General features: G+C 44.1%; 2 protein-coding genes across 2 annotated transcripts; both read right to left on the bottom strand.

The window, feature by feature from the left end:
- Window positions 1–18,012: 18,012 nt before the first annotated feature.
- Window positions 18,013–20,510, bottom strand: LOC121502197 (uncharacterized). The gene is made up of 4 exons (XM_041775201.1): window positions 20,210–20,510; window positions 19,462–20,111; window positions 18,416–19,351; window positions 18,013–18,174 (listed from the first exon to the last, which is right to left on the bottom strand). The coding sequence occupies exons 1-4, from the start codon at window positions 20,508–20,510 to the stop codon at window positions 18,013–18,015; spliced, it is 2,049 nt and encodes a 682-aa protein (XP_041631135.1).
- A 307-nt stretch (window positions 20,511–20,817) lies between these two features.
- On the bottom strand, window positions 20,818–23,439 carry LOC138929205 (uncharacterized). The gene is made up of 4 exons (XM_070288518.1): window positions 23,106–23,439; window positions 22,496–23,016; window positions 21,952–22,210; window positions 20,818–21,866 (listed from the first exon to the last, which is right to left on the bottom strand). Exons 1-4 carry the CDS (start codon window positions 23,437–23,439, stop codon window positions 20,818–20,820), a joined length of 2,163 nt encoding a protein of 720 aa, XP_070144619.1.
- Window positions 23,440–23,661: the final 222 nt, after the last annotated feature.

Below are 23,661 nucleotides of genomic sequence, written 5' to 3'. Positions count from 1 at the left end.
TGCTCCGACCGGAGTGAGCCTGACCCACACGTGTACGTTTACCCACTTAAGGCAATTGAAAAAGGGCGCACGGCGGCGGTGCTGCTCCGCCCGGATAAGGCAATTGAAAAAGGGCGCACGGCGGCGGTGCTGCTCCGCCCGGATATGGCAATTGAAAAAGGGCGCACGGCGGCGATCTTCCGTGTACGTTTACCCACGATCCTCGTTTGAAAAAGGGACGGGGTGGATCCTCGTTGGAAAAAGGGACGGTGTGGATCCTCGCTTGAAAAAGGAACAGGGTGTAAGTGAACAAGGGCGCCAGACGTGTACGTTCAGGCAACATCCACTTGAAAAAGGGACGGGGTGTAAGTGAACAAGGGCGCCAGAGTCGAAACATTTTCCCACCCACGACTCAGGACTGTGAATTTCCCTATGAGATACCTCACTTGAAAAAGGTCACTTGTATTCCCACTGAAGGGCCGCTGGAAAGAGGATCAGAGCAGTCAAATTTTCCCACCCTCATCCCACCTACACTAGATCAAGTGCGTGCAACAACCTGCTCAATTAGCTCACCAAAATCTGGATGGTGAAGGATGCACTTGTAACGGTTTCTCAACAGTCTGTGCAATGTGAAACACCCCATCCATCCAAAACTCAAATCCACAGTCAATCTGAAAAGTAAAGGCTGCAAAAGAAATATTCCATATCCCATTTCCACCATTAAAAAAATGCTGTCTATTTATTTTTGTTTAAATATAATTGTATTTTTCAAGTATAATAATCAAAAGCGATGTTCCAAATTAACATACATTTTCATAATTTTTAATGATTTTTGTGAGCGGACAGTAAAGAAATGGCAAGCACATGTATCAACTGCATTCTCGACATTAACAACAACAAGATGTGAAATGTTGTCCATGAATATTGGAAACCAGCGGTGTATCAGCCATCCTTTTATAAAAATATTTGAGCGACTCCTCCAGATATTTCTCATGTTCGGGGAAAATTTGATGTTTAAACATTTTCATGAAATTAATTATTTTTATTACAAATTGTTGAATGCTATTACTGGTTGAGATGATGTCTTTGTTTTTTAGTGTTAGCATTTTGATGGATCCGTGTACGTCTACTTGCAATGAATTCAAAAATTTAAATTAAGTAATCCTTACCAAATTGTTAGACGATACGTTGAACCAATCCAGTTAATGGTGAGTATTCAACTAGTCGATCATGGATGAGAAGGCAATATGCCTTTGTATTTATCTCATTCGCAACAGTTAGCTCAGTGGAAATTTTTATATCAGTCGCTCCTGATTTGACACTCTCGTTCTGGTATGAGAGATCAACAACCACAATAGGAGCCTTCGACATGAATTATATCGGAGATAAAAGAGCTCGGGGTTCTCGATTGTAATAGCTCTCTTGAAATTTTGTATACATGTCATACAAGACAGCAAACCGATTCTCATTATATTTAACATTCAAATCCTCATAGGGATATACTTCAGAATTAAGATATACCTTTGCATTTCTCAAATTGTTTGCAATTAGTTCTCCATTCAATGTAAATGCAATAACAGCAAAACGTGGACGTTCTCTATTTGCAGACATCTTAACATTCCATATATGATGTGTTCCCTGAACCAATGTCGGATTTATATAACAATCCCAACTCCGGAATGCGAGTGGGAGGCTAGCTCCACTCTTTACTACATTAAACATTTTAATTTTACCACTGTCACTTGGAACGATGTGGGGGATCTTCCAACTTATACTATTTATAGCAATATTATGGATTTTTCCATCAACATTTTTCACAAACATATCATCAGGGTTTTTCGTAAGTAACAGAACGAGCTCATGTTTACAGTTTAAGACGACTTTCTTATAGTCTTCAGCGAACCCCATCAACATTTTTAAAGGTACAGAAAAACTGAAATGTCCTCCAGAAGGGATATTGTCCCCGCCACTCCACCCCGCATTGCGATAGGCCGATCCTTCCTGTTGGCCGACTGAGAGAAAGTTCTTAATAGTCGTTGTTATTCCAGTAAACCGCGTCCTATCCAATTCACAACCATTCAACTCATATCTTATTTCATCCAGAAAATAGGCCATGCAATTACTTTTGAGCAAACCGCTAACGCCATTTGTACTAGTCGTTCCTGTATTTGAGTCAATAATTTTGCTAAGCGTTCCTTCAAAATGGAGAAATCTTTCACATGGAAGGACATACAAATCTTGGTTTTGCAAACTGATCCGTACTTCATCATTTGCTTTGAAGTTCTGCTGATATGGATAATATGAATGAAACTCTTTTTTAATAATAGATTCATCGTTAGTAGGCTTTTCCTGGACATAAAAGATCTCATTCATTTGAATATTAGTTGATAAACTTTATTTAATATTAAATCCCAACGATTTCAAAATCAATCTATTTTTTAATGTGAGGGCCGGGCGTTGATGTGAAGATGATGGTGCTTTCACTTCAGCTTTAGATTTGATAATGTTATCAAAGGATCGATGAGTACCCCTTTTATTGTAAATAATCATTTTCTCGGTCGTAAGTGGAGACGGATTGATACAGTTTCTCCACGCAAATTAACTAAATCTCCGTCCTGATCAGTTATCCGTATCTCGAGTGTGCTTATTTCTCTGGTGTTCACAGACAAATAAATCAAATTTCGTGGTGTTATGTTCATTTTATATCCAGGGGGGACATTGATTCCAAATTCATGAAGCACATGATTTGATTTATGACCCGCTTATAATGTTGCATTCCAATCTAACAGAATTTATTTTTAAAATATTTACAGGATTATCCGAGATGTAAACTTCTTTCTCATGTGGTCTTAATTTTCGTTTAATAAATCCGAATAAACGACCATTTGATCGTTCATGATTAAAATATACGGTCTCATTTTTATACCCTTGCAGGGTATTATAATTTCAGTCAGAAGTTTGCAACGCAGTGAAGGAGACGTTTCCGACCCTATAAAGTATATATATTCTTGATCAGCATCAACAGCCGAGTCGATCTAGCCATGTCCGTCTGTCCGTCTGTCCTTCTGTCCACCTGTCCGTTTCTACGCAAACTAGTCCCTCAGTTTTAAAGCTATCTGAATGAAACTTTGCATATAGTCTTCTATGTACTCTCACTGCTATGTCGGAACGGGCCAGATCAGATGACTATATCATATAGCTGCCATACAAATGATCGATAAATTTTTAGAAAAAAAATTATAACTTTGCTGTTTTTCAATATTTTTGCACCATTTTTTAGATATGGCCATTTTATATTATTTCTAAATTTTGATTAAAATTTTATGAAAATCGACTATATGATATAGCTGCCATAGGAACGATCGGGAAATTAATAGGAAAAAAATTATAGCTTCGTTGTTTTTCAACGTATTATTATCTACTCTGAGATATAGACTTTTTTATTGTTCTAGAATTTTGGTATAAATTTCATAAAAATCGGGCAACTATATCATATAGCTGCCATAGAAGCGATCGGTAATTGTATAAAATATGTAAAGCTGGGAATGTAAAACTGTAACTGTCAAACTGTAAACATAATAAGTTTAGGTAAACTGTAATGAAACTCTGTTTTGTGAGTGTTTTCAACATTTATATCTATAATATAAACATCAAAACCAATCTGCAAGGGTATACAAACTTCGGCGTGCCGAAGTTAGCTTCCTTTCTTGTTAGTAATAACTTGAACTTGTGAAGTGTTGATATTACACTCTATTTTTATACTGTCTTGAAGCTCATACTCCTTGAGCTTATTAATAATATATTTTGAAATATCCTCAAACTCATATGAGCCAATTGGTATTTCAATGACTTTGTTCCCAATATGAAATAAGTTGTTCCCCTTATCAACATTCGGTATAGAATTGAATGTATAAAAATCAATTAGAGCACATTCATAATTACGTTTTAGCTCAATTTGTGGGAAAAAATTCTCGCTAAGTACAGATGTATTGCCATTTAGAGCTATTGTCAATGATGTAGTCATTATGATGCTTGAGTCTGAACTGACTTTATTCCCAATAATATTATTATATTTATATTATCATTATTATTTATTCAAGTACTAGCAGACCCGACCCGCTTTGCTGGGCCCGTACTAATTATAGTTGACCCGGCAAACACTGTTTTGTCATGCATATTATTTGTAGGAAACAATACGGAAACAATGAGCATATTACAGAGTTGTCAGTAAATAAAATATTAAACCTTCAACAGTAATCTTAATATATAAAAATCTCCTGTCACTATGTTTGTTCGCTATAGACTCCTAAACCGCTTCCTCTGCTTGTTCAATAAAAGGATACTGGCATCGGGTCGTTACGCGCTCTTCACAATTGCCCATAAAATAAATTTGAAGAAATTTCGGATTATCATCAGGCATCAATAATCCAATTTTGTGGTACATCTGGCCTTGTATTTTGAATGTAGTTTCAAAATTACGTCCATCGGATGCAAGTTCACAAATTTTAGTGGCCCCAAATGACGTCATTTGGAAGCAACTATTAAATTTGCGTATTTTACGCAAAAATAATTTTGAGTCATTTGAATTTCCAGCAAGAAGGGATAATAAAGGTTCTGGCGGAGCAAGTAGAGGTTGCAAAACGACTTTTCCTGCTGCGCAGCACATACCGGCAGTTTCATTCCGAAATTTAAACGCCTGACAATATTGACATACTTTGTCCATTCCACCGATAGCAATTTTTGAATGCGCAAAGTAGTTAATATCTGGTGCATATTCAAAAGCAAGACGAACGAATGATGTACGAACTAATGAGCGACTGTTCCGCTGCCTTTGTCGTACTTGTGCTCGTACTATACATATCTATGTTTCTATCTCGAGCCGCCCTGATTCTCGTAATATTCTGCTGCAGACGTTCGCTACGCTGTTCCTGGGATTCTTGTGCACGACCTTCTGCTGTCCTAATTCTTTGAGCTCTATTTCTTGTATTGACTTGTTCTGGCAACTGATGAGCTCTTTCGAAACGTCTGCGTCGTGCCACTCTGCTGCTTACGTTGTTGAGATTCGATCTTTTCGGTGGCATTTTGCTGAAATTAATATCTTACCTTCTTAATGTATTTCAAATGAGAATTTAGAGACTCACCACTTATAAACACAAAACAATAATTATGAATGACAAATGACAATAAAAGAAAAGACAATCTGACAAAATGCGATTTATTGAAATAATTTATTACAAAATATGTAATACGTGAAGAACCGCTCAACCAATTTGGTGCAAACTCATCAACAAAATAGCCCGAGCAAAGCATAAAGATTTGGTTAAATAAGCACACTAAATTCCATAAGAATCGGTAAAGCCGTTTCGGAGGAGTGCATAAAAAAAGAAGATTCCTCCTTGTTCTGCCGAAACTGCCATGATGTAAAAGATCTTAGCTATCCTATCTCTCAAGTTGAACCAAACTGCATAAGCACACTAAATTTCATGAGAATCGGTAAAAACGTTTCGGAGGAGTGCATAAAAATTAAGATTCCTCCTTGTCCTGCCGAAACTGCCATGATGTAAAAGATCTTAGCTATCCTATCTCTCAAGTTGAACCAAACTGCATAAGCACACTAAATTCCATAAGAATCGGTAAAGCCGTTTCGGAGGAGTGCATAAAAAAAGAAGATTCCTCCTTGTTCTGCCGAAACTGCCATGATGTAAAAGATCTTAGCTATCCTATCTCTCAAGTTGAACCAAACTGCATAAGCACACTAAATTCCATAAGAATCGGTAAAGCCGTTTCGAAGGAGTGCATAAAAAAGAAGATTCCTCCTTGTCCTGCCGAAACTGCCATGATTAGCTATCCTAACTCTCAAGTTGAACCAAACTGCATAAGCGCACTAAATTTCATGAGAATTGGTAAAGCCGTTTCGGAGGAGTGCATAAAAAAATAAGATTCCTCCTTGTCCTGCCGAAACTGCCATGATGTAAAAAATCTTAGCTATCCTATCTATCAAGTTGAACCAAACTGCATAAGCACACTAAATTTCATGAGAATCGGTAAAGCCGTTTCGAAGGAGTGCATAAAAAAGAAGATTCCTCCTTGTCCTGCCGAAACTGCCATGATTAGCTATCCTAACTCTCAAGTTGAACCAAACTGCATAAGCGCACTAAATTTCATGAGAATTGGTAAAGCCGTTTCGGAGGAGTGCATAAAAAAATAAGATTCCTCCTTGTCCTGCCGAAACTGCCATGATGTTAAAGATCTTAGCTATCCTATCTCTCAAGTTGAACCAAACTGCATAAGCACACTAAATTTCATGAGAATCGGTAAAGCCGTTTCGGAGGAGTGCATAAAAAAGAAGATTCCTCCTTGTCCTGCCGAAACTGCCATTCTGACTGAAAAGCGACAGACAGGATGGATTGACATATTAGTTGGTTGTCAAATCTAATGTCAAATATTATGATTGCGTTCAGAAATTTAACTTAAGATTTATAATTTAACGTTTGTGACAAAACTTAAGATTTATCTTTCGATTTCTATATAGTCTTATTAAAAACAAAAGACAGATTAACAACTGAAGTTAGCTAAAATTAATTTTCTCGAAGCTATATGAAGCTGTGAGACTATGCAATTTTGTCGCGTTCGCGATTCACTTTCACTTTTGTTGAGTTTCGGAACGCGATATTAGATCCTCCAACGCGCATGCGAATTTGAACTTTATACAGCGGTAATAAATTACAAATTGACTCTCCATTTTATTTAGAAAACGTTTGTATGGGAAATAGAAAAATACTGTTTTGAGGATTTTCCCGGCAATTATTCGAATTTTTCTCACCTTTTAAACCTTCCCTAGACCTCCACGAATAATTCAAGACCAAGATAAGATAAATCCGTTCAGCCATTCTCGAGTTTTAGCGAGACTAATGAACAGCAATTGATTTTTATATATATAGATAATAAATTGGTCAAATCCTTTTCTATATCGTCCAGCTTTCCTATCATCTGTTCATTCGCTGCAATATATATATAATTCATAATCATAACAATACATAATCTGTAATTCGTCAGTCGCAGCACTCTCATATGCTGCCAAAATAAAGTATCTTTTACCAGGTCAAGCGCATATGTAGATTCTGCTGACGCGATGAAAGGGGATGGAGCAATAGCCTCATTCTGCATATACCATTATCACCTACATTATTCTTGCACATCAATATTTGTAACCAGAAGAATATTTGTTTCCGCATGCACTAGCAACTTACATTATTCTTTATCATTAATATTCGTAAATGCAAGCACATTTGTTAGCTATAAATATCGTTAAGTTTGAATCAATAAAGTCAGTAATCATCTGTAACTCAAAGAGATCTTTACTCCTCCAACTGCAGTCCACCTAGTTCAAGTGCTGGGTGCGACACAAACAAGGCAATTAGTTTATGTGCTATTTTGCCAGGCATCGAAGCCAACTCACACTAACAAACACTCATACAAACATTTTGGTGACCCCGATAGTTCACGTCCTGCCGACAATTCACGTCTTGATGTCCTGCCGACAATTCACGTCCTGACGACAATTCACGTCCTGACGACAATTCACGTCCTAACAATCAAATCCTAAGGACAATTCAGGTCCTGACGATCAAGTCCTAAGGACAATTCAAGTCCCACGAGTCAAGTTCCCCAACTCTTGGAACAATCCTGGGCATCCTTTGAAAACATCCTTCCACTAGAACTTAGAGTCTAGTGTGTTCTCCAAGTCAATTGAACAAGTGCTAATTTTGTAGACCACTAAACGGTTGCAAATAGGAGCGTATCCAGCTTAAAAAGCGAATAAAACACTCCCAACGGGTCAAGAATATAGCACTTTTCATTATGACTAGCGTGGAGGAGCAAGCAGCCACAGAGGCGTTAGACTTGCAGGAAGAGATCAGTCAAGAGATCTCAAAACTGATCCGCAATTTCAAGAAAGATTCTGCGGAGAGAACACAAAACCCAACATACTTTCAATCTAAGTTGGCCGCAATCGATGAAGCGTGGAATCGATTTGCGGAAAATGACCGTAATGTTCTGGAGAAATATAGAACCTCGGAATATCTAAGGTTTTACAAAGACTGTCGTGACTCCTACGACAAGTATCGAAGCGCCAGAACTGACGTAATGGCTCAAACTACGAGCCATGCCCAAGGAAACGCAGACGCTGCAAGCATACAGCAGCCTGTGGGCAAACTCATGTCGGCATGTCGCCGACAAAGAGCCATATCAGACTCTATCCATCGGGCTCTGAAAGAATTTTTAGAGACTGGAAAAACCATTACAAGTGATTTGATAAAATCACTATGGTCACAAGTTCAAGAGATCCACTTCGCTGTTCATGAAGAACACGAAGACCCGGTCAAGGGAGGAAACGACATGCAGTCATTTCTCCGACTGGAAAGGGACATCCAAAAGGTATTAGGGGCAAAAACTAATGCATCGAGGAATGAAGATGTACACTTGCCCAGAGTTAGCATCCCCAAATTCGATGGGGATCTACTCAAATGGACGCAGTTTTTTGATTTATTCAAATGCATGGTCCATGACACCAACATGCCGACAGTATGGAAAATGTGGTATCTAAAAACCACCGTAACTGGAGAGGCAGAGAGATTGATAAGACACATCGATCTAAAACAAGAAAACTACACAAGCGCATGGGGCATATTGGTTGACGAATACAACAATCCCCGACACGTAGCCGACACGATTCTTAATCGTCTCTTGCAACACCACACAAATAGTGACGATCCGAAATCACTGAAAGAGTTGCATATAACAACTACCGAGTCCCTGGCATCATTAAGGGGACTAGGAATCGATGTATCCAGCTGGGATACAATATTGATTGCTATCATTAAGCAAAAATTCGATATTGCTAATAGAGCCTTGTACGAACAGTCGTTGGATGGTTCTCGACAACTGCAAGGTCTCGACACAATACTTAACTTCCTCGACCAAAGAATTCGCGTACTGGGAACAGGAAAAAGAAGTCAGCAAGCAAAAAGGGTTCAGAAGGGACCAACATGCTCTTCTGCCAGCGCTGGAAAATTACCAAGCTGTCCATTTTGCAAACGGAATCATTGGCTATACAAATGTGATGACTTCCGTAATAAACCAATACCCGAACGACTTAATTGGGTTCAAAAACAACGAATGTGTGTCAACTGCTTCAGCAGCGACCACAAGGCAAAGAAATGCCGAGGCCGTTTGTGTTTTAAATGCGATAAAAAACACCATACTTTGGTGCATCTTGAAACTTCATCAGGTGCAGCAACTGAACCACATTCACCTTCTGTAGGGGCAGCAAGTAACAAGAGTTACAATCTGCTGGTCACAGTCAAGGTATCAGTAAAAGCAAGCAATGGTCAGGTGGCCACTTTTAGAGCTCTGCTTGATTCAGGAACGCAAATAAACTTGATCTCTGAACGAATGGCTTCAAAGCTATCATTAAGGCTCCACGGTACTTCATTACGTATCGAAGGTATTGGAGGCAATCCTAAGACTAGTCGAGCTAGAGTGAATGTGCAAATGAAATCAATGCACAACGACTTTACTCAGCAAGTCGAGGCTTTTGTGTTACCACACATTATAGCTGATCAACCGGCTCATCAGCTAGATCCTACAAATCTACTACTCCCTCAAAACATCGCTTTGGCAGATGCAAACTTTGATAAGCCAGGAAAGATTGACATGCTTATCGGAGCTGAGCACTACTATTCGTTACTACTGCCAAACCAGATGATGTTAAAACCAGGCGGCCCGGTCCTACAAAATACTAAACTTGGTTGGATTGTCGCCGGAAAAGTATCTGCAGAAAACAGCCAAGCAGCAATTTGCGCGCCTGTAACCACAGAGGACCAAATCGACACGCTTTTGGAACGTTTCTGGACTTTGGAAAACCTAGAAACGGAAGAGAAACCAAAATCACCGATAGAGGCTCATTGCGAAAGACACTTCCTAGGAAATCTCCAATTCGCAGCAGATGGAAGGTTCATAGTAAAACTTCCTTTTTCTGAACAATCATCAGCCCTGGGGGCATCGCAGAAAACTGCAACTAACAGGTTCCTGGCACTAGAGCGCAGAACATCACCTGAAGTCTGAAGAGGTTACGTAGATTTTATGGACGAGTATGAAAGCCTTGGACACATGAAAGAAGTGCCTCCCACAAGGATACCTACGGATCACTACTTTATCCCGCACCACTGTGTGCTAAAACCTGAAAGCAGCACGACAAAACTTCGGGTAGTGTTCGATGCTTCCTGCAAGACCACCAGCAACAAGTCGTTAAATGATATTTTGTATGCTGGACCCACCGTACAGAGCGAACTGTTTGCAATCTTGCTACGGATCCGCACTCACAAGTACGTGTTCACAGCCGATATAGAGAAAATGTATCGCCAGGTATGGATACACCCTGATCATCAATTTCATCAATACGGTACAACATCAGCTCCATTTCTAGCTACAAAATGCTTGGATTACTTGGCTGAGAAAACCAAGAAGAATTTACCGCTTGGAGCATCTGTGCTCAAGCATGATTTTTATGTTGACGACTGTCTCACAGGAGCAAATAGCATCCCAGAAGCAGTTCAGATTCAACAAGAGCTAAACAAAATACTGCTACCAGCCGGATTCAAGCTCCGAAAGTGGTGCTCCAACAATGACGAAGTTCTCGCACAAATTCCAAAGGAAGACATAGTCAACCACGTCAAATTAGACGAAACCCTTCAACACTACAGTGTGAAAACATTGGGTTTGATCTGGGTACCAAATAAGGATCAGCTATGTGGGCGATCCCAAAAAAGTGAAGCGTCAACCATCACCAAACGAGTGGTGAGCTCGGAGGCGTCACAAATTTTCGATCCACTAGGACTATTCGCTCCTGTTGTGGTAAAGGCTAAGATATTCATGCAAAGCCTGTGGGAGCTGAAGATGGGCTGGGACGAGGAGCTTCCTCAACTGCTGCAAACTGAGTGGAAAAATTATCGTGCTGATCTACAAGAATTGAACAATTTACAAATTCCACGGCACATCTTTGACGGAAAGGTGCCCATTAATCAGGAAATTCACACGTTTGTCGATGCGTCAGAGCGGGCATACGGAGCAGCAATCTATGTCCGAGCAACATCTAAGAACAATCAAGTGTCTGTTCGGCTACTGTGCTCAAAGTCAAGAGTAGCGCCGACAGCAAAAGAGACGTTGCCTCGCCTGGAACTATGCGCCGCAGTCTTGGGAGCGGAGCTAACCCACAGGGTGAGGAAAGATTTACGTATACCAAACGATAAGATACCTGGATACTTATGGTCAGATTCGACTGTGGTGCTGTCCTGGATAAACGCATCAGCATCATCATATCACACGTTTGTGGCAAATCGAATCGCAAAAATCCAAGCTGTTTCAGACCAATCTCAGTGGTGTCACGTGTCATCAGCTAACAATCCAGCAGATGTACTATCAAAAGGAATTGCCGCCAGCAAGTTAGCAGAACACAATCTATGGCTATATGGACCTCTGCTTCTTCATGGCTCTCGCGACAAGTGGGCTCAGGTACCAACTACCACCCCAAGCGATCTAGAACGCAGGCTCAATCACATAAGATTGCCAACATGTCAAAACAAAATTGGCAGTGTACTCTACAAGTGCAACCACAGCAACTCCTTCAATAAGCTACAACGTATTGTAGCATATATGATGCGTTTCTGTAACAAGAAAAACAGATCACCCACAACTACATTGTGTGTCGGTGAGTTAACCAATGCAAGGACCATCATTCTGCGGACTGTCCAGCAAACTGATTTTAGTGCTAAATACAAACAACTCCGGATCCACAAAACGGTGGACAAAAGGAGCTCGATTGTCTCCCTGTGTCTTATAATCGGAAACGACGGACTGATCAGAGTCGGAGGTAGATTAGAAGAATCTAGCCTTTCATATAGCGCGAAGCATCAAATTTTGCTTCCATACAACGATCCACTTGTGAAAATGCTACTGCGAGAGATGCATGAAGAGAACATGCATTGCGGGGCTCAAGCTCTAAGAGCCATTGCCAGACAACAATATTGGATTCTCAATGATAAAACAATGGCAAGAAGCATAATTCACAGCTGTGTCAGATGTACAAAGGCACGGCCCAAGTTGATGCAACAAATCATGGGCAACCTACCAGCAGACCGAGTAACACAAGCTCGGCCATTCTTTAACTCTGGTGTTGACTACTGTGGACCAATTTGGATTCATCACAAACTACGTGGAAAAAGACCTGATAAGGCTTACATTGCAGTCTTCTGCTGTTTTGCAACAAAGGCAGTTCATCTGGAGTTAGTAAGTGATTTGACAACAGATGCATTTTTAGCTGCACTTCGACGATTTTTGGGTCGACGCGGAAAATGTCAGACTATTCACTGTGACAACGCAACAAACTTTGTCGGTGCCAATAATCAATTGAAGGCCCTAGAGGGAGCTATATTCACCGACAAGGCTCAAGAACAGATTATAAACCATTGCAATAAAAAGCAAGTGGTGTTTAAGTTCATACCGCCCCGAGCACCATCGTTTGACGGGCTTTGGGAAGCTGCGGTGAAATCTGCGAAGCGGCTGCTAGTATCAGTCACAGCCACAGCTTCATTAACATTTGAGGAGCTTAACACCGTAGTCGTGGAAGTCGAAGCAATCCTCACTTCCCGACCGCTGACACTGATGTCATCTGATCCAACAGATACATCAGCTCTCACTCCTGGCCATTTTTTGATTGGTGAACCGTTGACCGCCGCTCCCGATGCAAATCTAGCCTCACCAGGGAAAACGTTGGTGAAGAGATGGGAATTAGTGTCCAGATTAAAGCAAATGTTCTGGGACCAATGGTCTATGGAGTATCTACAAGAGCTTCAGATGCGCAACAAGGGGAAAACCGCATCACAAAACGTGAACGAGGGACTACTTGTGCCAGTCAAGGAAGACAACGTGCCTGTGATGGGTTGGTCAATGGGACGAATAGTGAAGACTTAGCCCGGTAAGGACAACCATGTCCGAGTAGTAGATGTAAAGACTGCATCTGGGATCTTCAAACGGTCAGTAACTCGTCTCGCGCCACTGTTAAAAGAAGAAACAGCCGTCAAACGTCCGCACAGTTCCATCGAAGATACAACGGCAACGGATAAAATGGCAACACAGAAGAAGAAGGTGGCACCTTTGGCAACATCAACAAGATTAGAATAGAAGAGACACTGAAACCAGTCGATGACTCAACAACCGAGTAAAACCGACGCCGAATTAGATGCGAATTAGATGCCCTACAACAACAACTCACCAAACTAAAGAATGCGAAGTACGAAAATCAAGTCAGCGCTGTACACCATCATCACGTAGCCGCATATGTGGCACTATCAATATCAATACTACTGGTCGTGACCCTGAGTCTACGATATCGACGAATCAATTGGAGAACACCACAATGCAGCCCCAATCCCCGGACAACAAGTGAACAGCCAGCACCCGAATCTACCCCACGGAGTTTTTCGTTCGACATCACTGAAGGTTGAACACCCGTTCAACGGCCGGGAGAATGTTCAGTCGCTGCAATATATATATAATTCATAATCATAACATTACATAATCTGTAATTCGTCAGTCGCAGCAATCTCATATGCGACCAAAATAAAGTATAGATTACCGGGTCAAGCGCATATGTAGATTCTGCTGACGCGATGAAGTGGGATGGAGCAATAGCCCCATTCCGCATATACCATTACAACCTACATTATTCTTGCACATCAATATTTGTAACCAGAAGCATATTTTTTTCCGCATGCACTAGCAACCTACATTATTCTTTATCATTTTCTTTTTTTTTTTTTTTTTTTTCGCATAATATTTATTGGTTTTATAAGCTTTGCTGCTTTAAGCTTAATATCTACTATTCAATCATTGGTTCAATAACATGTAGCAGAGGAAACAATTCAAAAAAATATTTAACTAGGTTATTCGCCGGGTGGGCAGCTCCCGTATGATGACTCTCCTAAGTCGTCGTCTTCCTCTTGCAGCTGGCAGTGCTCTCGCCAGCGGGTTGGGGTGTCGAATTAACCTGGTTCGGTGTCGGGCGGCAATGGTGTTTATGGAGTCTCCCACAGCAGGGACATGTAGCTCTGTCCGTATATCCCGGTTCCTGATATACCACTCAGCACCTGTAATACGCCTTAGGAATCTGCCTTGGAAGGCTTGTATCCTTCGCAGATGCGATCTGGCTGCAGTGCCATATACAGCCACACCGTATTGCCAAATCGGTGCCAGTAGGGACTGATACAGGCGAGTCTTGCACCTAAGGCTCAGCTTCGATTTAGGGCCTGTGAGCCAGCTAATGCGCCTGGCAGTGTTTTCCAATTTGGCCCTAATCTGCTTGATATGTGTGCTGAACGTCAGTCTCTTATCAAGCACCAGTCCCAGGTATGTGTGTTCCACAAGTTGTGGCAGAAGCTGGCCGTGAAGGAAGACACCTGGGCATGTGCTTCGCTTCAGGGTGTATGTGACCACCGCACACTTCTCCGTATTGATGGCCACATTCCACCTACAGGCCCAGTTTTCAAACCTCTTGAGGAGAATCTGAAGTTTATCAGTGGCACTATAGATGCAGCTGGATCTAGCCATTACTGCGGTGTCGTCTGCATATGTAGCAGCACACGCGCGCTCAGAGCTTAGATGAAGCGGGGCATCATGAGCGAATAGATTGTAGAGCGTGGGTCCTAATACGCTTCCTTGAGGGACACCAGCTCTGATATTCCTGGTGGAGGAGGCAACTCCATCCTGCACCACCTGGAAGCTCCTATCCTTGAGGTAGCTGCAGATGATCTCAAAGAGCTGTGGTGGCAGGAGCTCTTTGATCTTGGACAGAAGTCCCTCGTGCCAGACCCTGTCGAAAGCCTGCTGAATATCGAGAAATGCAGCCACGACATACTGGTTCCTTTGGTACCCCTCGACAATAAAATCTACGACTCGGTGGAGCTGTTCAGGAGTACCATGTCCTTTCAGAAATCCGAACTGGTGTCTTGGTATCGCCTCGATGACTTCAGGTAGCCTCTGGATCCTGTCAAGTATGCACCTCTCGAACACCTTGGCAAACGTGGGAAGGAGGCTGATCGGCCTGTAGCTGGCTACGTTGTTGCAGCATTTCCCCTTTTTGTGGATCATTACCACGTTTGCGTTTTTCCAGGAGAGCGGGAAGTGTCCGAGTCTTAAAGCAGCATTGTATACCAGGACCAGGAAGAGGAGTGCCTTAACCGGAAGGAATTTAGCAACTCTATTGGTGATGCCATCCGCTCCTGGCGACTTCCAGTTCTTCAACTTCCTGATCCTGGCCCGCACTTCTGGAAGCAGGATCGGTGAAATGGGAGGCGTCATTTGGTGAGGTATTTCTAGAGAAGCACGGACCTTTTCCGTCCTTTCCTGAGAGGATGTTGCGAAAGGGGTAAATCGCTCCTCCAGACTTTCGGCGAAGGCTTCCGCTCGGTCCTGTGGTGACTTTGCCCAATTTCCATCCGCTTTTCTCACAGGAAACTTGGGGGTTACTTGCCTTTTACTCTGCCCGGCAAGTTTCCAAAGCGCGTAGTCCGTGTCCCTGTCTGGTGTTGCCTCCTGGAGCTCCTTGTCAATGCGCTCCTGGCGTAGAAGTCTCAGCAGCTTCCTGAAACGGTGTGCCAGTCTTCGGTACACCCTCAGCACCCTGGCTTCATGCGTCCTGGAGTATTCCCTCCTGAGCCTGTGTTTGGTGTCAATCAGTGCCCTGATGTCCGGTGGTAGAGAAAGGCGGGGCACAGAGTGGCGGTTTCCATCAGGGGGCATTGCGAGCTCTGCTGCAGCCTTGATTTTATCCTCCAGAAGTATGGCAGCGTCATCTACGTCCTCGGCAGAGTTAATCTCCATATGCAGGTGTATTGAGTCCTCCAAGGTTCTTTTAAACATCCTGACGTCAGATCCGGGGGGCAGGAGCGTCCTTCTTGGCACATAAGCGCTTCCTGGCAGGTGTAGGTTGACTATGAGTGGGATATGATCCGAGCTAAGCTCAAAGGATTCATTAATAGTCAGCCGACGTCCATGGAGTCCTTTAAGTAGGGCGAAATCCAGAGCAGAAGGGGTTCTGCCGTTGCAGGGAAAGCACGTAGGTCTGCCAGTGGCCAGGATTTGTGTGTTCGTGTTATCCAGGGCCTCAACCAGCATTGTGCCTCGCCTGTCAGCTCGGAAGTTGCCCCAGTTGCGGTGCTTGGCGTTGAAGTCTCCTCCTAAGATGGCTTTATCTCCACAAAGGTTAAGCAGAGCCTCAAATCCATCACATGTCCAGGTTGGGCGAGGGGGAAGGTAGACCGCTGCCACATCCAGATCTCCAAAAGGCGAGTTGAGAGTGATCATCGCCATCTGTGCCAATCCCAGGCGTATCGGGTTGTGCTGAAAGTAGGTCAGTCCACTTCTGACCAAAATCGCAGCTTCACCTCTGGTTACAGCACCAGGGAAGTCAGCTCTATGGAGGAAGTACCCAGGAATGTTGAAGAATACTCCGTGTTTAAGGAAGGTCTCAGACACAAGCATAATGTCAATGCTATGTCTTGAGAGGTACACCAGAAGCTCTTTATCATTAATATTCGTAAATGCAAGCACATTTGTTAGCTTTAAATATCGTTAAGTTTCAAGCAATAAAGTCAGTAATCATCTTCACGTCGAAAAGATCTTTACTCCTCCAACTGCAGTCCACCTAGTTCAAGTGCTGGGTGCGACACAAACAAGGCAATTAGTTTATGTGCTATTTTGTCAGGCATCGAAGCCTACTCACACTAACAAACACTCATACAAACATCATCGTCTTTAGAGAATACAAGAAATCCAAATTTATCGTCCCAACACTTTCGTGAAATTTCCATGAATGTTTCAAAATTCATATCAAAATGAACATGATCTCCATATATGTGACGAAGGTTCATATCGTTCTGCTTAAACATTATAATAAAATTTGCATTATCTCGTATTAAATGTTTTGGAATATGTGTATACGTTTGACAAAAATAGAATGAATCAATATTTCTATGTCGCCCCATACAAAAATAATTTCGAATAGCAGTTTGCTTTTCACACGCTACGTCATCAAACACCATGATGGAATTGTTTTTAGCTTCCTTTGGTGACAAAACGCTGTCATTCGCTGAAAATGTATAATATCCCATTCCTCGTATTGGTTTTACAAGTTTTTCCTAATGCTCATATTTCGGTAGATAACTCTTTGAATACACGTAAATATTTTCGAATTTCAGGCCGTTTGTGTCCTCGATTAGGCAATCATCACATTAGTTTTTCCGCTATTGGACGGACCTACCACCAAAGCTCTAATCGCGTTTGGTAGCAGTGAGCTGAGACGCGGATGTTTACTCTCACCATCACCACCACTTTCAATGTTTTTTACTATTGAAGCTGTCGGGGGCCGTGGCAGTACGATTCCAAAAGATTCCCAATAAAAAGAAAGCAGATTTCGATGGGTTGACTGGATGACGATCCGTTGATCCGTCTTCTTTGAGTTTTATTCTTAGAGTGCCAAAAGAAAAGAACAATAAATATGGCGACAGGTACATATGTCCGCAGTGATGCTCCCCTGGCGATATTGCCCCTTGTGCAGCATGAACATTCCCCCCACCCCCGCGCAAGAGGCATACTTGCGATCTACGAGAGGGAGCATCGTCCGGAAAGGATCCATCCCAGCGTCGTGTGTTGTGCCATTGGCAAGCCGTCCTGACCCGGGAGGATACCCGGGGCATCAGGTCAGCGTAGACATCCGCCCCAAGCACAACCGACACTAGAGATGGGTGGAACCACCGGTCATCCGCCAATGTGACATTCTGAAACATGTCTTGCACCTTCGGATCCAGCGATTGCCCCGGCGTTCGTGTCTGCATCTGCTCGTCCACCAGCATCAGAAGCTGCTTGCTCATCTTGGAGCACACCCGTTGCTCGTGTGCCAGACGGTTCGCGCAGAACTTGTTAATTAGTACCACGCGGAGCCGCTTCACCGATGGCAGTTGAAGAAACCGTTGGCAAACCCTCAGAGCGTGGACTCCCCTGCAGACTCGGCATCTGTATACATTGCTCCCTGATGAGCGACGAGGATTTTGGTGAGTCGTTGGAGCCATTGTATACACGGATCTAAGTTAAAAAGAGAGATGGATAAATATGAAAATGAAGTGTTATGGATGAGGATGAACAAGACACGTGGACGGAACGACGACGTTGGATGACACAACTTAGGACTAGTACATGTCAATTGGAAGGACTAATCTATTGAGGAGTCACTATGGTCAATGGGGCCATCCATTGGGAGGCGAATCATTTTCGCCACTGGCCGTCGGATGACGCCCCGTGCTGTAAGCACGTCTGCAACTCTGACCTTGCCGTCGGCGCCCGGACATACCAACTGGATACGCCCAAGCCGCCATTCGTTGGCTGGCAAGCTCTCCTCCTTGATCACAACCATGTCTCCCGCTTGGAGATCTCGCGATGGGAACTTCCATTTGTTCCTTTTGTGGAGCTCCTTCAGATATTCCTCCTTCCAACGCACACAGAACTGCTGATGCAGGGCCTTCAACCTTCGCCACCGATTGATGATGGAAATAGGATTTTCCTCAATCAGAGGCTCCGATACCGCAAGAAGTGGTCCATCGATTAGAAAATGTCCGGGGCTAAGAGCCACAAGGTCAGTGGGATCTTCGGACATTGGCGAAATAGGCCTGGAGTTTAAACAGGCCTCAATTTTCGCAAGGAGGGTAGCCAGTTCTTCGAAGGGGTACTTCCCTGCTGCTGTGTACTTGTAGAAGTAAGCCTTGAAACTTTTCACACCCGCCTCCCAGAGCCCTCCCATGTGAGGCGCGCCAGGAGGGTTGAAATGCCAGGCCAAGTTCTGAAGGCTGTGTTTGGAGAGGATCAGTGTTCTGGTTGACTCCATAAAGTCTCTGGATAAGGACGTAGAGGCTCCGACAAACGTTTTCCCGTTGTCAGAGTAGACATGTTGTGGACACCCACGGCGAGCAGAAAAAAGAGAAAAGGCATCTAAAAATGTCTCTGTCGTCAAGTCGGACGTCGCTTCGAGATGGATGGCCATGGTACTGAAGCAAACAAAAACGCAGACGTATCCCTTTGTGATTTTGCAGGCTCGACCGACATAACTCTTGATGTCAAATGGCCCCGCGAAATCCATGCCTGTATGAGTGAATGGCCTCGAGAAAGAGGATCTCGCCCGGGGCAATTCCCTCATCAACTGCCTCTGCAGGTTCTTCTTGTGGATGACACAAACTCGGCACGAGTGAATTGTTTGTTTCACCGATCTCTGAAGCTTAGGAATCCAGAATTTAGACCGAATCAGTCTCACCATTAACTGATTCCCCCCATGCAAGGATATGCGATGGGTAAACAGGGCTTGTAGTTTCGCGAACCTACATCGCGCTGGGATGATGATAGGATGTTTTTCATCATAACTGAGCATGTCAGATGCTTGTAAACGGCCGCTAGCTCCAAGACCCCCTTTCTGTCAAGAAAGGGGTTTAGGTTAGAAATTGTACTTGAGGATGGAATTTGCAGCTTGTTACTTAAAGCCTTATATTCGACGGGAAACTCGTTCTGTTGAGTGAACACGATTAACCGCTCTTGCACGTCGGACAACTCCGCCGAAGTGAGTGCTGACGATGGGGGTATATCTTCCTTTTTGCAATTTTTCGCAAAACGGATCACGTATGCTAGAACCCGCAGCGCCCTGTCGAAGGTTGAAAAACGCTCTAGGATATCCACTGCTGGCGGCACTGTGGCACTGTGACATTCGATAGGCCGTTGCTCCATCTTGGTTTCCGGATTAAGCAGTGGTTGACTCGGCCACTGCTCCTGCTTGAGTGGCAGCCAAGCCGGCCCGTGCCACCAAAGTGTGCTGTCCTTAAGCTCTTGGGGCGAGACGCCCCGGCTTGCCAGATCAGAAGGATTGTCTTCGGATCGTACATGGCCCCATTTGCTTTCGTTGGTGCGCTGTTCGATCTTTGCGACCCTGTTGGCCACGAATGTCGTCCAGGTGCATGCTGGCTTGCCTAGCCATGCAAGAACTATGGTAGAGGCGGTCCAATAAAAAATCTCATAAGCTTTAGGAGGCAATTCGGAAATTACTGATGCTGCTAGCTCAGTGAGCAGCACTGCTCCGCACAACTCCAGGCGGGGTATGGAGATGGACCTGACAGGAGCGACTCTGGTCTTGATGCCAGCAAATGGGCACAACAGCCGTCAGCCGTTTCGACTCGGACGAAAATAGAAGCCCCATATGCGTCCTGCGACGCATCGCAAAACGCATGGTACTGCACCTTGGCAGCAGGATGGAAACGCACCCATCTCGGAATACGAATTTCCCTCAGGGTCGGATACCCTTTCAAGAACTCTTGCCACTTGGTCACCAGGTCGGTGGGGAGTGGCTGATCCCAGCCTAGCTCCCGTAGCCAAATTTCCTGCATGAAAATCTTGGCTCGGATTACGAAAGGCGATAACCACCCTGCCGGGTCGAAAAGTTTTGCTATCTGAGATAAGACCTCTCGTTTGGTGTAGCCAGTTTGCAGGGGGATCACCATTGGAACAAAAAAGAAACTATCGGATGTAGCTTGCCAATGGATCCCAAGAGTTTTCGCCGTGCTGGCATCTTCCAGCTCAAGGAAGTCTGCACTGATCAAATGTTCCCTCGGAATCGCTTGTAGGAGTCTCCTTTCGTTGGAGGTCCACTTGCGCAGTGGAAAACCGGCACTCTCGAGAGCCAGCCGAAGCTCTTTAATGGCTAAAACTGCCGACTGCCACGTACATAAAGTTCAAAATGATGTCGCTGGCCAAAGGATATTGGCCTTGGATGTCCTGAGCCAACTGCTGAAGCACTCTGATGGCCAGGAAGGGCGCACAATTTACGCCGAAGGTGACTGTGTCGAGTTCATAGTCACAGAGCTCACCGTATTTGTTGGGGAATAAGATTCTCTGAAAGCGCGTGTGATCAGGATTGACCCGGATTTGCCGATACATCTTGGTGATGTCCGCATTAAAAACATACTTAAAGAAACGCCATTTTAGAATCTGAATAGTCAGATCGGACTGTAGTACAGGCCCCGCATGAAGGATATCATTGAGGCTGTTCCCGTTTGATGAGGGATTGAAAGCGTTGAACACGACGCGAACCTTCGTCGTGGTGCTATCTGGTTTGAAGACAGCGTGATGAGGCAGATAAAAACTGCTGGAGTCGTCAGGGGAGACTTGGTGCACATGACCTAAGTCTAAGTACTCTCGAATGACTGAGTCGTACTGCTCCTTCAATGGAAGATCTTTACTTAATCGCATTTCGTTTCGAAGGTACTGAGCTAGTGCGATGGGTCTGGAATGTCCCAGCTTAATATTGTCCGGCTCTTTAAGGGGCAACGAAACAACATATCTTCCATCCTGACTTCTTTTGGTGGATCGGATAAAGTTCTCCTCGCAAACCGAGGTGGATTCCTTAACCAGCTTCACTGGAACATCCTCCACCTCCCAAAATTTTGTGAGGATTCTGTCTAGTTTGGATTCCTTGACTGCTAATCGGGCTGAAAAGGAGCGGATTCTGCTCATGGGACTCGTTGCAATAGGACCGCAAAGAATCCACCCGAATATGGTCTCTTGACCCAGGAGTGTTCCACAAATATTGGAATGGGAGCCACTGAGGAGGATCGATGGCAGGATATCGGCACCAATAAGCACGTCAATCTGCGAGCTTCGGAAGAAATTTGGATCTGCTAGTTGCAACGGTGGAAGATCCTTTAATGAGGCCTCTGGTAAAGTGTAGGATGGGAGATTACCAGCTAGCTGGGGTAACACGTATGCACAGGTTTCAATCTGGATCTGGATTCTTGACGGGAGAACCTATGTTGAGTTGACACCTCTTACGAGGCTGAGCGGCAACGGAAAGGTTGACCCCCGAAACTTGAGCCTGAATGGACTCATACGGCAACTTAATTAGGTTGAACAACCGTTCTGAGATGAAGGTTGCCTCAGAACCTGAGTCAATGAGTACCCGTGCTGAGTATTTGATGCCCAAATGGCAATCTTCTATTAATGCCGTACTCAGGAGGACCCTTTGCGTGTTAACGACAAGAAACGTTTGCACATTCGCTTGACTCGTCGATGGAGTGGACTGTATGTGTTGCTGGATTGTTGTGGATGAATGGGACTGTTGGTCAGGTATGACCACTGACTGGACTGGCGGAGGGCCGCTTCGATGCAGGAGAGTATTGTGACGTCCACTGCAGGTTTAGCAATTATGCGTGCTGTTGCAGTCCCGGAGAAGATGCGTTCTTGCGAAGCAGTTCAAGCACAACTTCTGCTGTTTCACATGTTTCTCTCGATCTGCGACTGACATTCGCAAGAATAGAGGACATACTCGGATTGGATGGTTCTCCTGTGCGCAGAGTTTACAGGATTGCGGGTTTACCGTAACTCTGTTCTCAAAGGTCTGGATTGACCGCGAGCTATTGTCAGCCCTCAGTGCCCTGGATTGAACGCTCGCGTTCGGCTTGAACTCTTCAATCGCCTCAAGCGTTCGATGACGATCCTTTAAGAATACCTGGAATTCAGCCCAGAGTGGAATCTCAGACTTACTTAGAAGGGACTGCTCCCAAAGAGACAACGTTAGTTTTGGCAACTCGGAAGAGCAAAGGAAAACCAGCAGGCAATCCCAATTAGTGGTCTCGACCCTTGCTATTTGCAAGGCCGTTAAACAACCTTGGATGGTGTTCACTAAATGCTTCAAGGATTGACCACATTCCTGGGCAACAGAAGGCAAATTGAAAAAAATCTTCAATTGGCTGTTGACCAGTAGCCTCTTATTCTCGAACCGATTCTGCAAATTTCTCCACGCTGACTCAAAACCATCGTTGGTCAACGGAGACAAGGCGACAATGGATTTGGCCTCGCCACTAGTCTTTGCATTGAGATGGAACAGTTTTTCGACTTCTGAAAGCCGAGGATTGCGTATATAGATGGCTGAAAAAAGGTCCCGAAATGTGGGCCATTGAACATAGTCACCATTGAAAACTTCGCACTCGACTGGAGGCGACATCCGCCCTGCGACGGCGTCAGACTGGAGGACTGAACAGACTGTGGCGCGCGTGAATCTTCAATGATCTCATTGAGGTTTGCTGCGCACCGCTCGTAAACGGTATAACAGTAGTCATACTTGGATTGCATGACTGTTATTGAGTCCTTGCAGTTTACACTGGCCAGCACTTCGGAGCACGTCTCGTACTCCCTTTCCACCTTGTCACAGAGGGCCCTGATCTGCTCGAGTCGAACCCTACTCGTGTGGATGGACGGACCTTGGTCAGTCGGGGTGTTGAATCTGACTTCGAACTGACCTATCCTATCGGTTATGGTCATGAATTTCACCAAGGCCTTGTCTCCCTCAGCTTGAGCCCTTCTTTCAGTTGCTCTAGTGACCTGGGAAGACACGACTGATTTCGCGGCCTTTATGGATGGTGCAGGCGGTGGAACTTCGAGCGACGTGCTCGTAGATTTACGTGGAGTGGTTGTTGCTAATGGGCTTTTGCTTCGAGAGGGATATTCGCTTTCGGAAAGCACAGAGGATTCACTCGTTGCCCT

This window comes from Drosophila kikkawai, chromosome X, assembly GCF_030179895.1.
Source record: "Drosophila kikkawai strain 14028-0561.14 chromosome X, DkikHiC1v2, whole genome shotgun sequence".
Lineage (NCBI taxonomy): Eukaryota > Metazoa > Arthropoda > Insecta > Diptera > Drosophilidae > Drosophila > Drosophila kikkawai.
This window is presented reverse-complemented; position numbering and strand designations above follow the sequence as displayed.

Excerpts from the sequence above, each read along its gene's own strand:
- LOC121502197 (XM_041775201.1), bottom strand. The coding sequence starts at position 20,510 with ATGCAGGAAATTTGGCTACGGGAGCTAGGCTGGGATCAGCCACTCCCC. Across the intron at positions 19,352-19,461 it reads TATCATCATCCCAGCGCGAT|AGATCGGTGAAACAAACAAT; the intron begins GTAGGTTCGCGA and ends CCTAAGCTTCAG. Across the intron at positions 18,175-18,415 it reads GTCCGGGCGCCGACGGCAAG|ATCCGTGTATACAATGGCTC; the intron begins GTCAGAGTTGCA and ends TTTTTAACTTAG.
- LOC138929205 (XM_070288518.1), bottom strand. The coding sequence starts at position 23,439 with ATGACCATAACCGATAGGATAGGTCAGTTCGAAGTCAGATTCAACACC. Across the intron at positions 23,017-23,105 it reads CGGATGTCGCCTCCAGTCGA|AAGTCGAAAAACTGTTCCAT; the intron begins GTGCGAAGTTTT and ends CTCGGCTTTCAG. Across the intron at positions 22,211-22,495 it reads CCTTTGAGAACAGAGTTACG|CAACACATACAGTCCACTCC; the intron begins GTAAACCCGCAA and ends ACAACAATCCAG.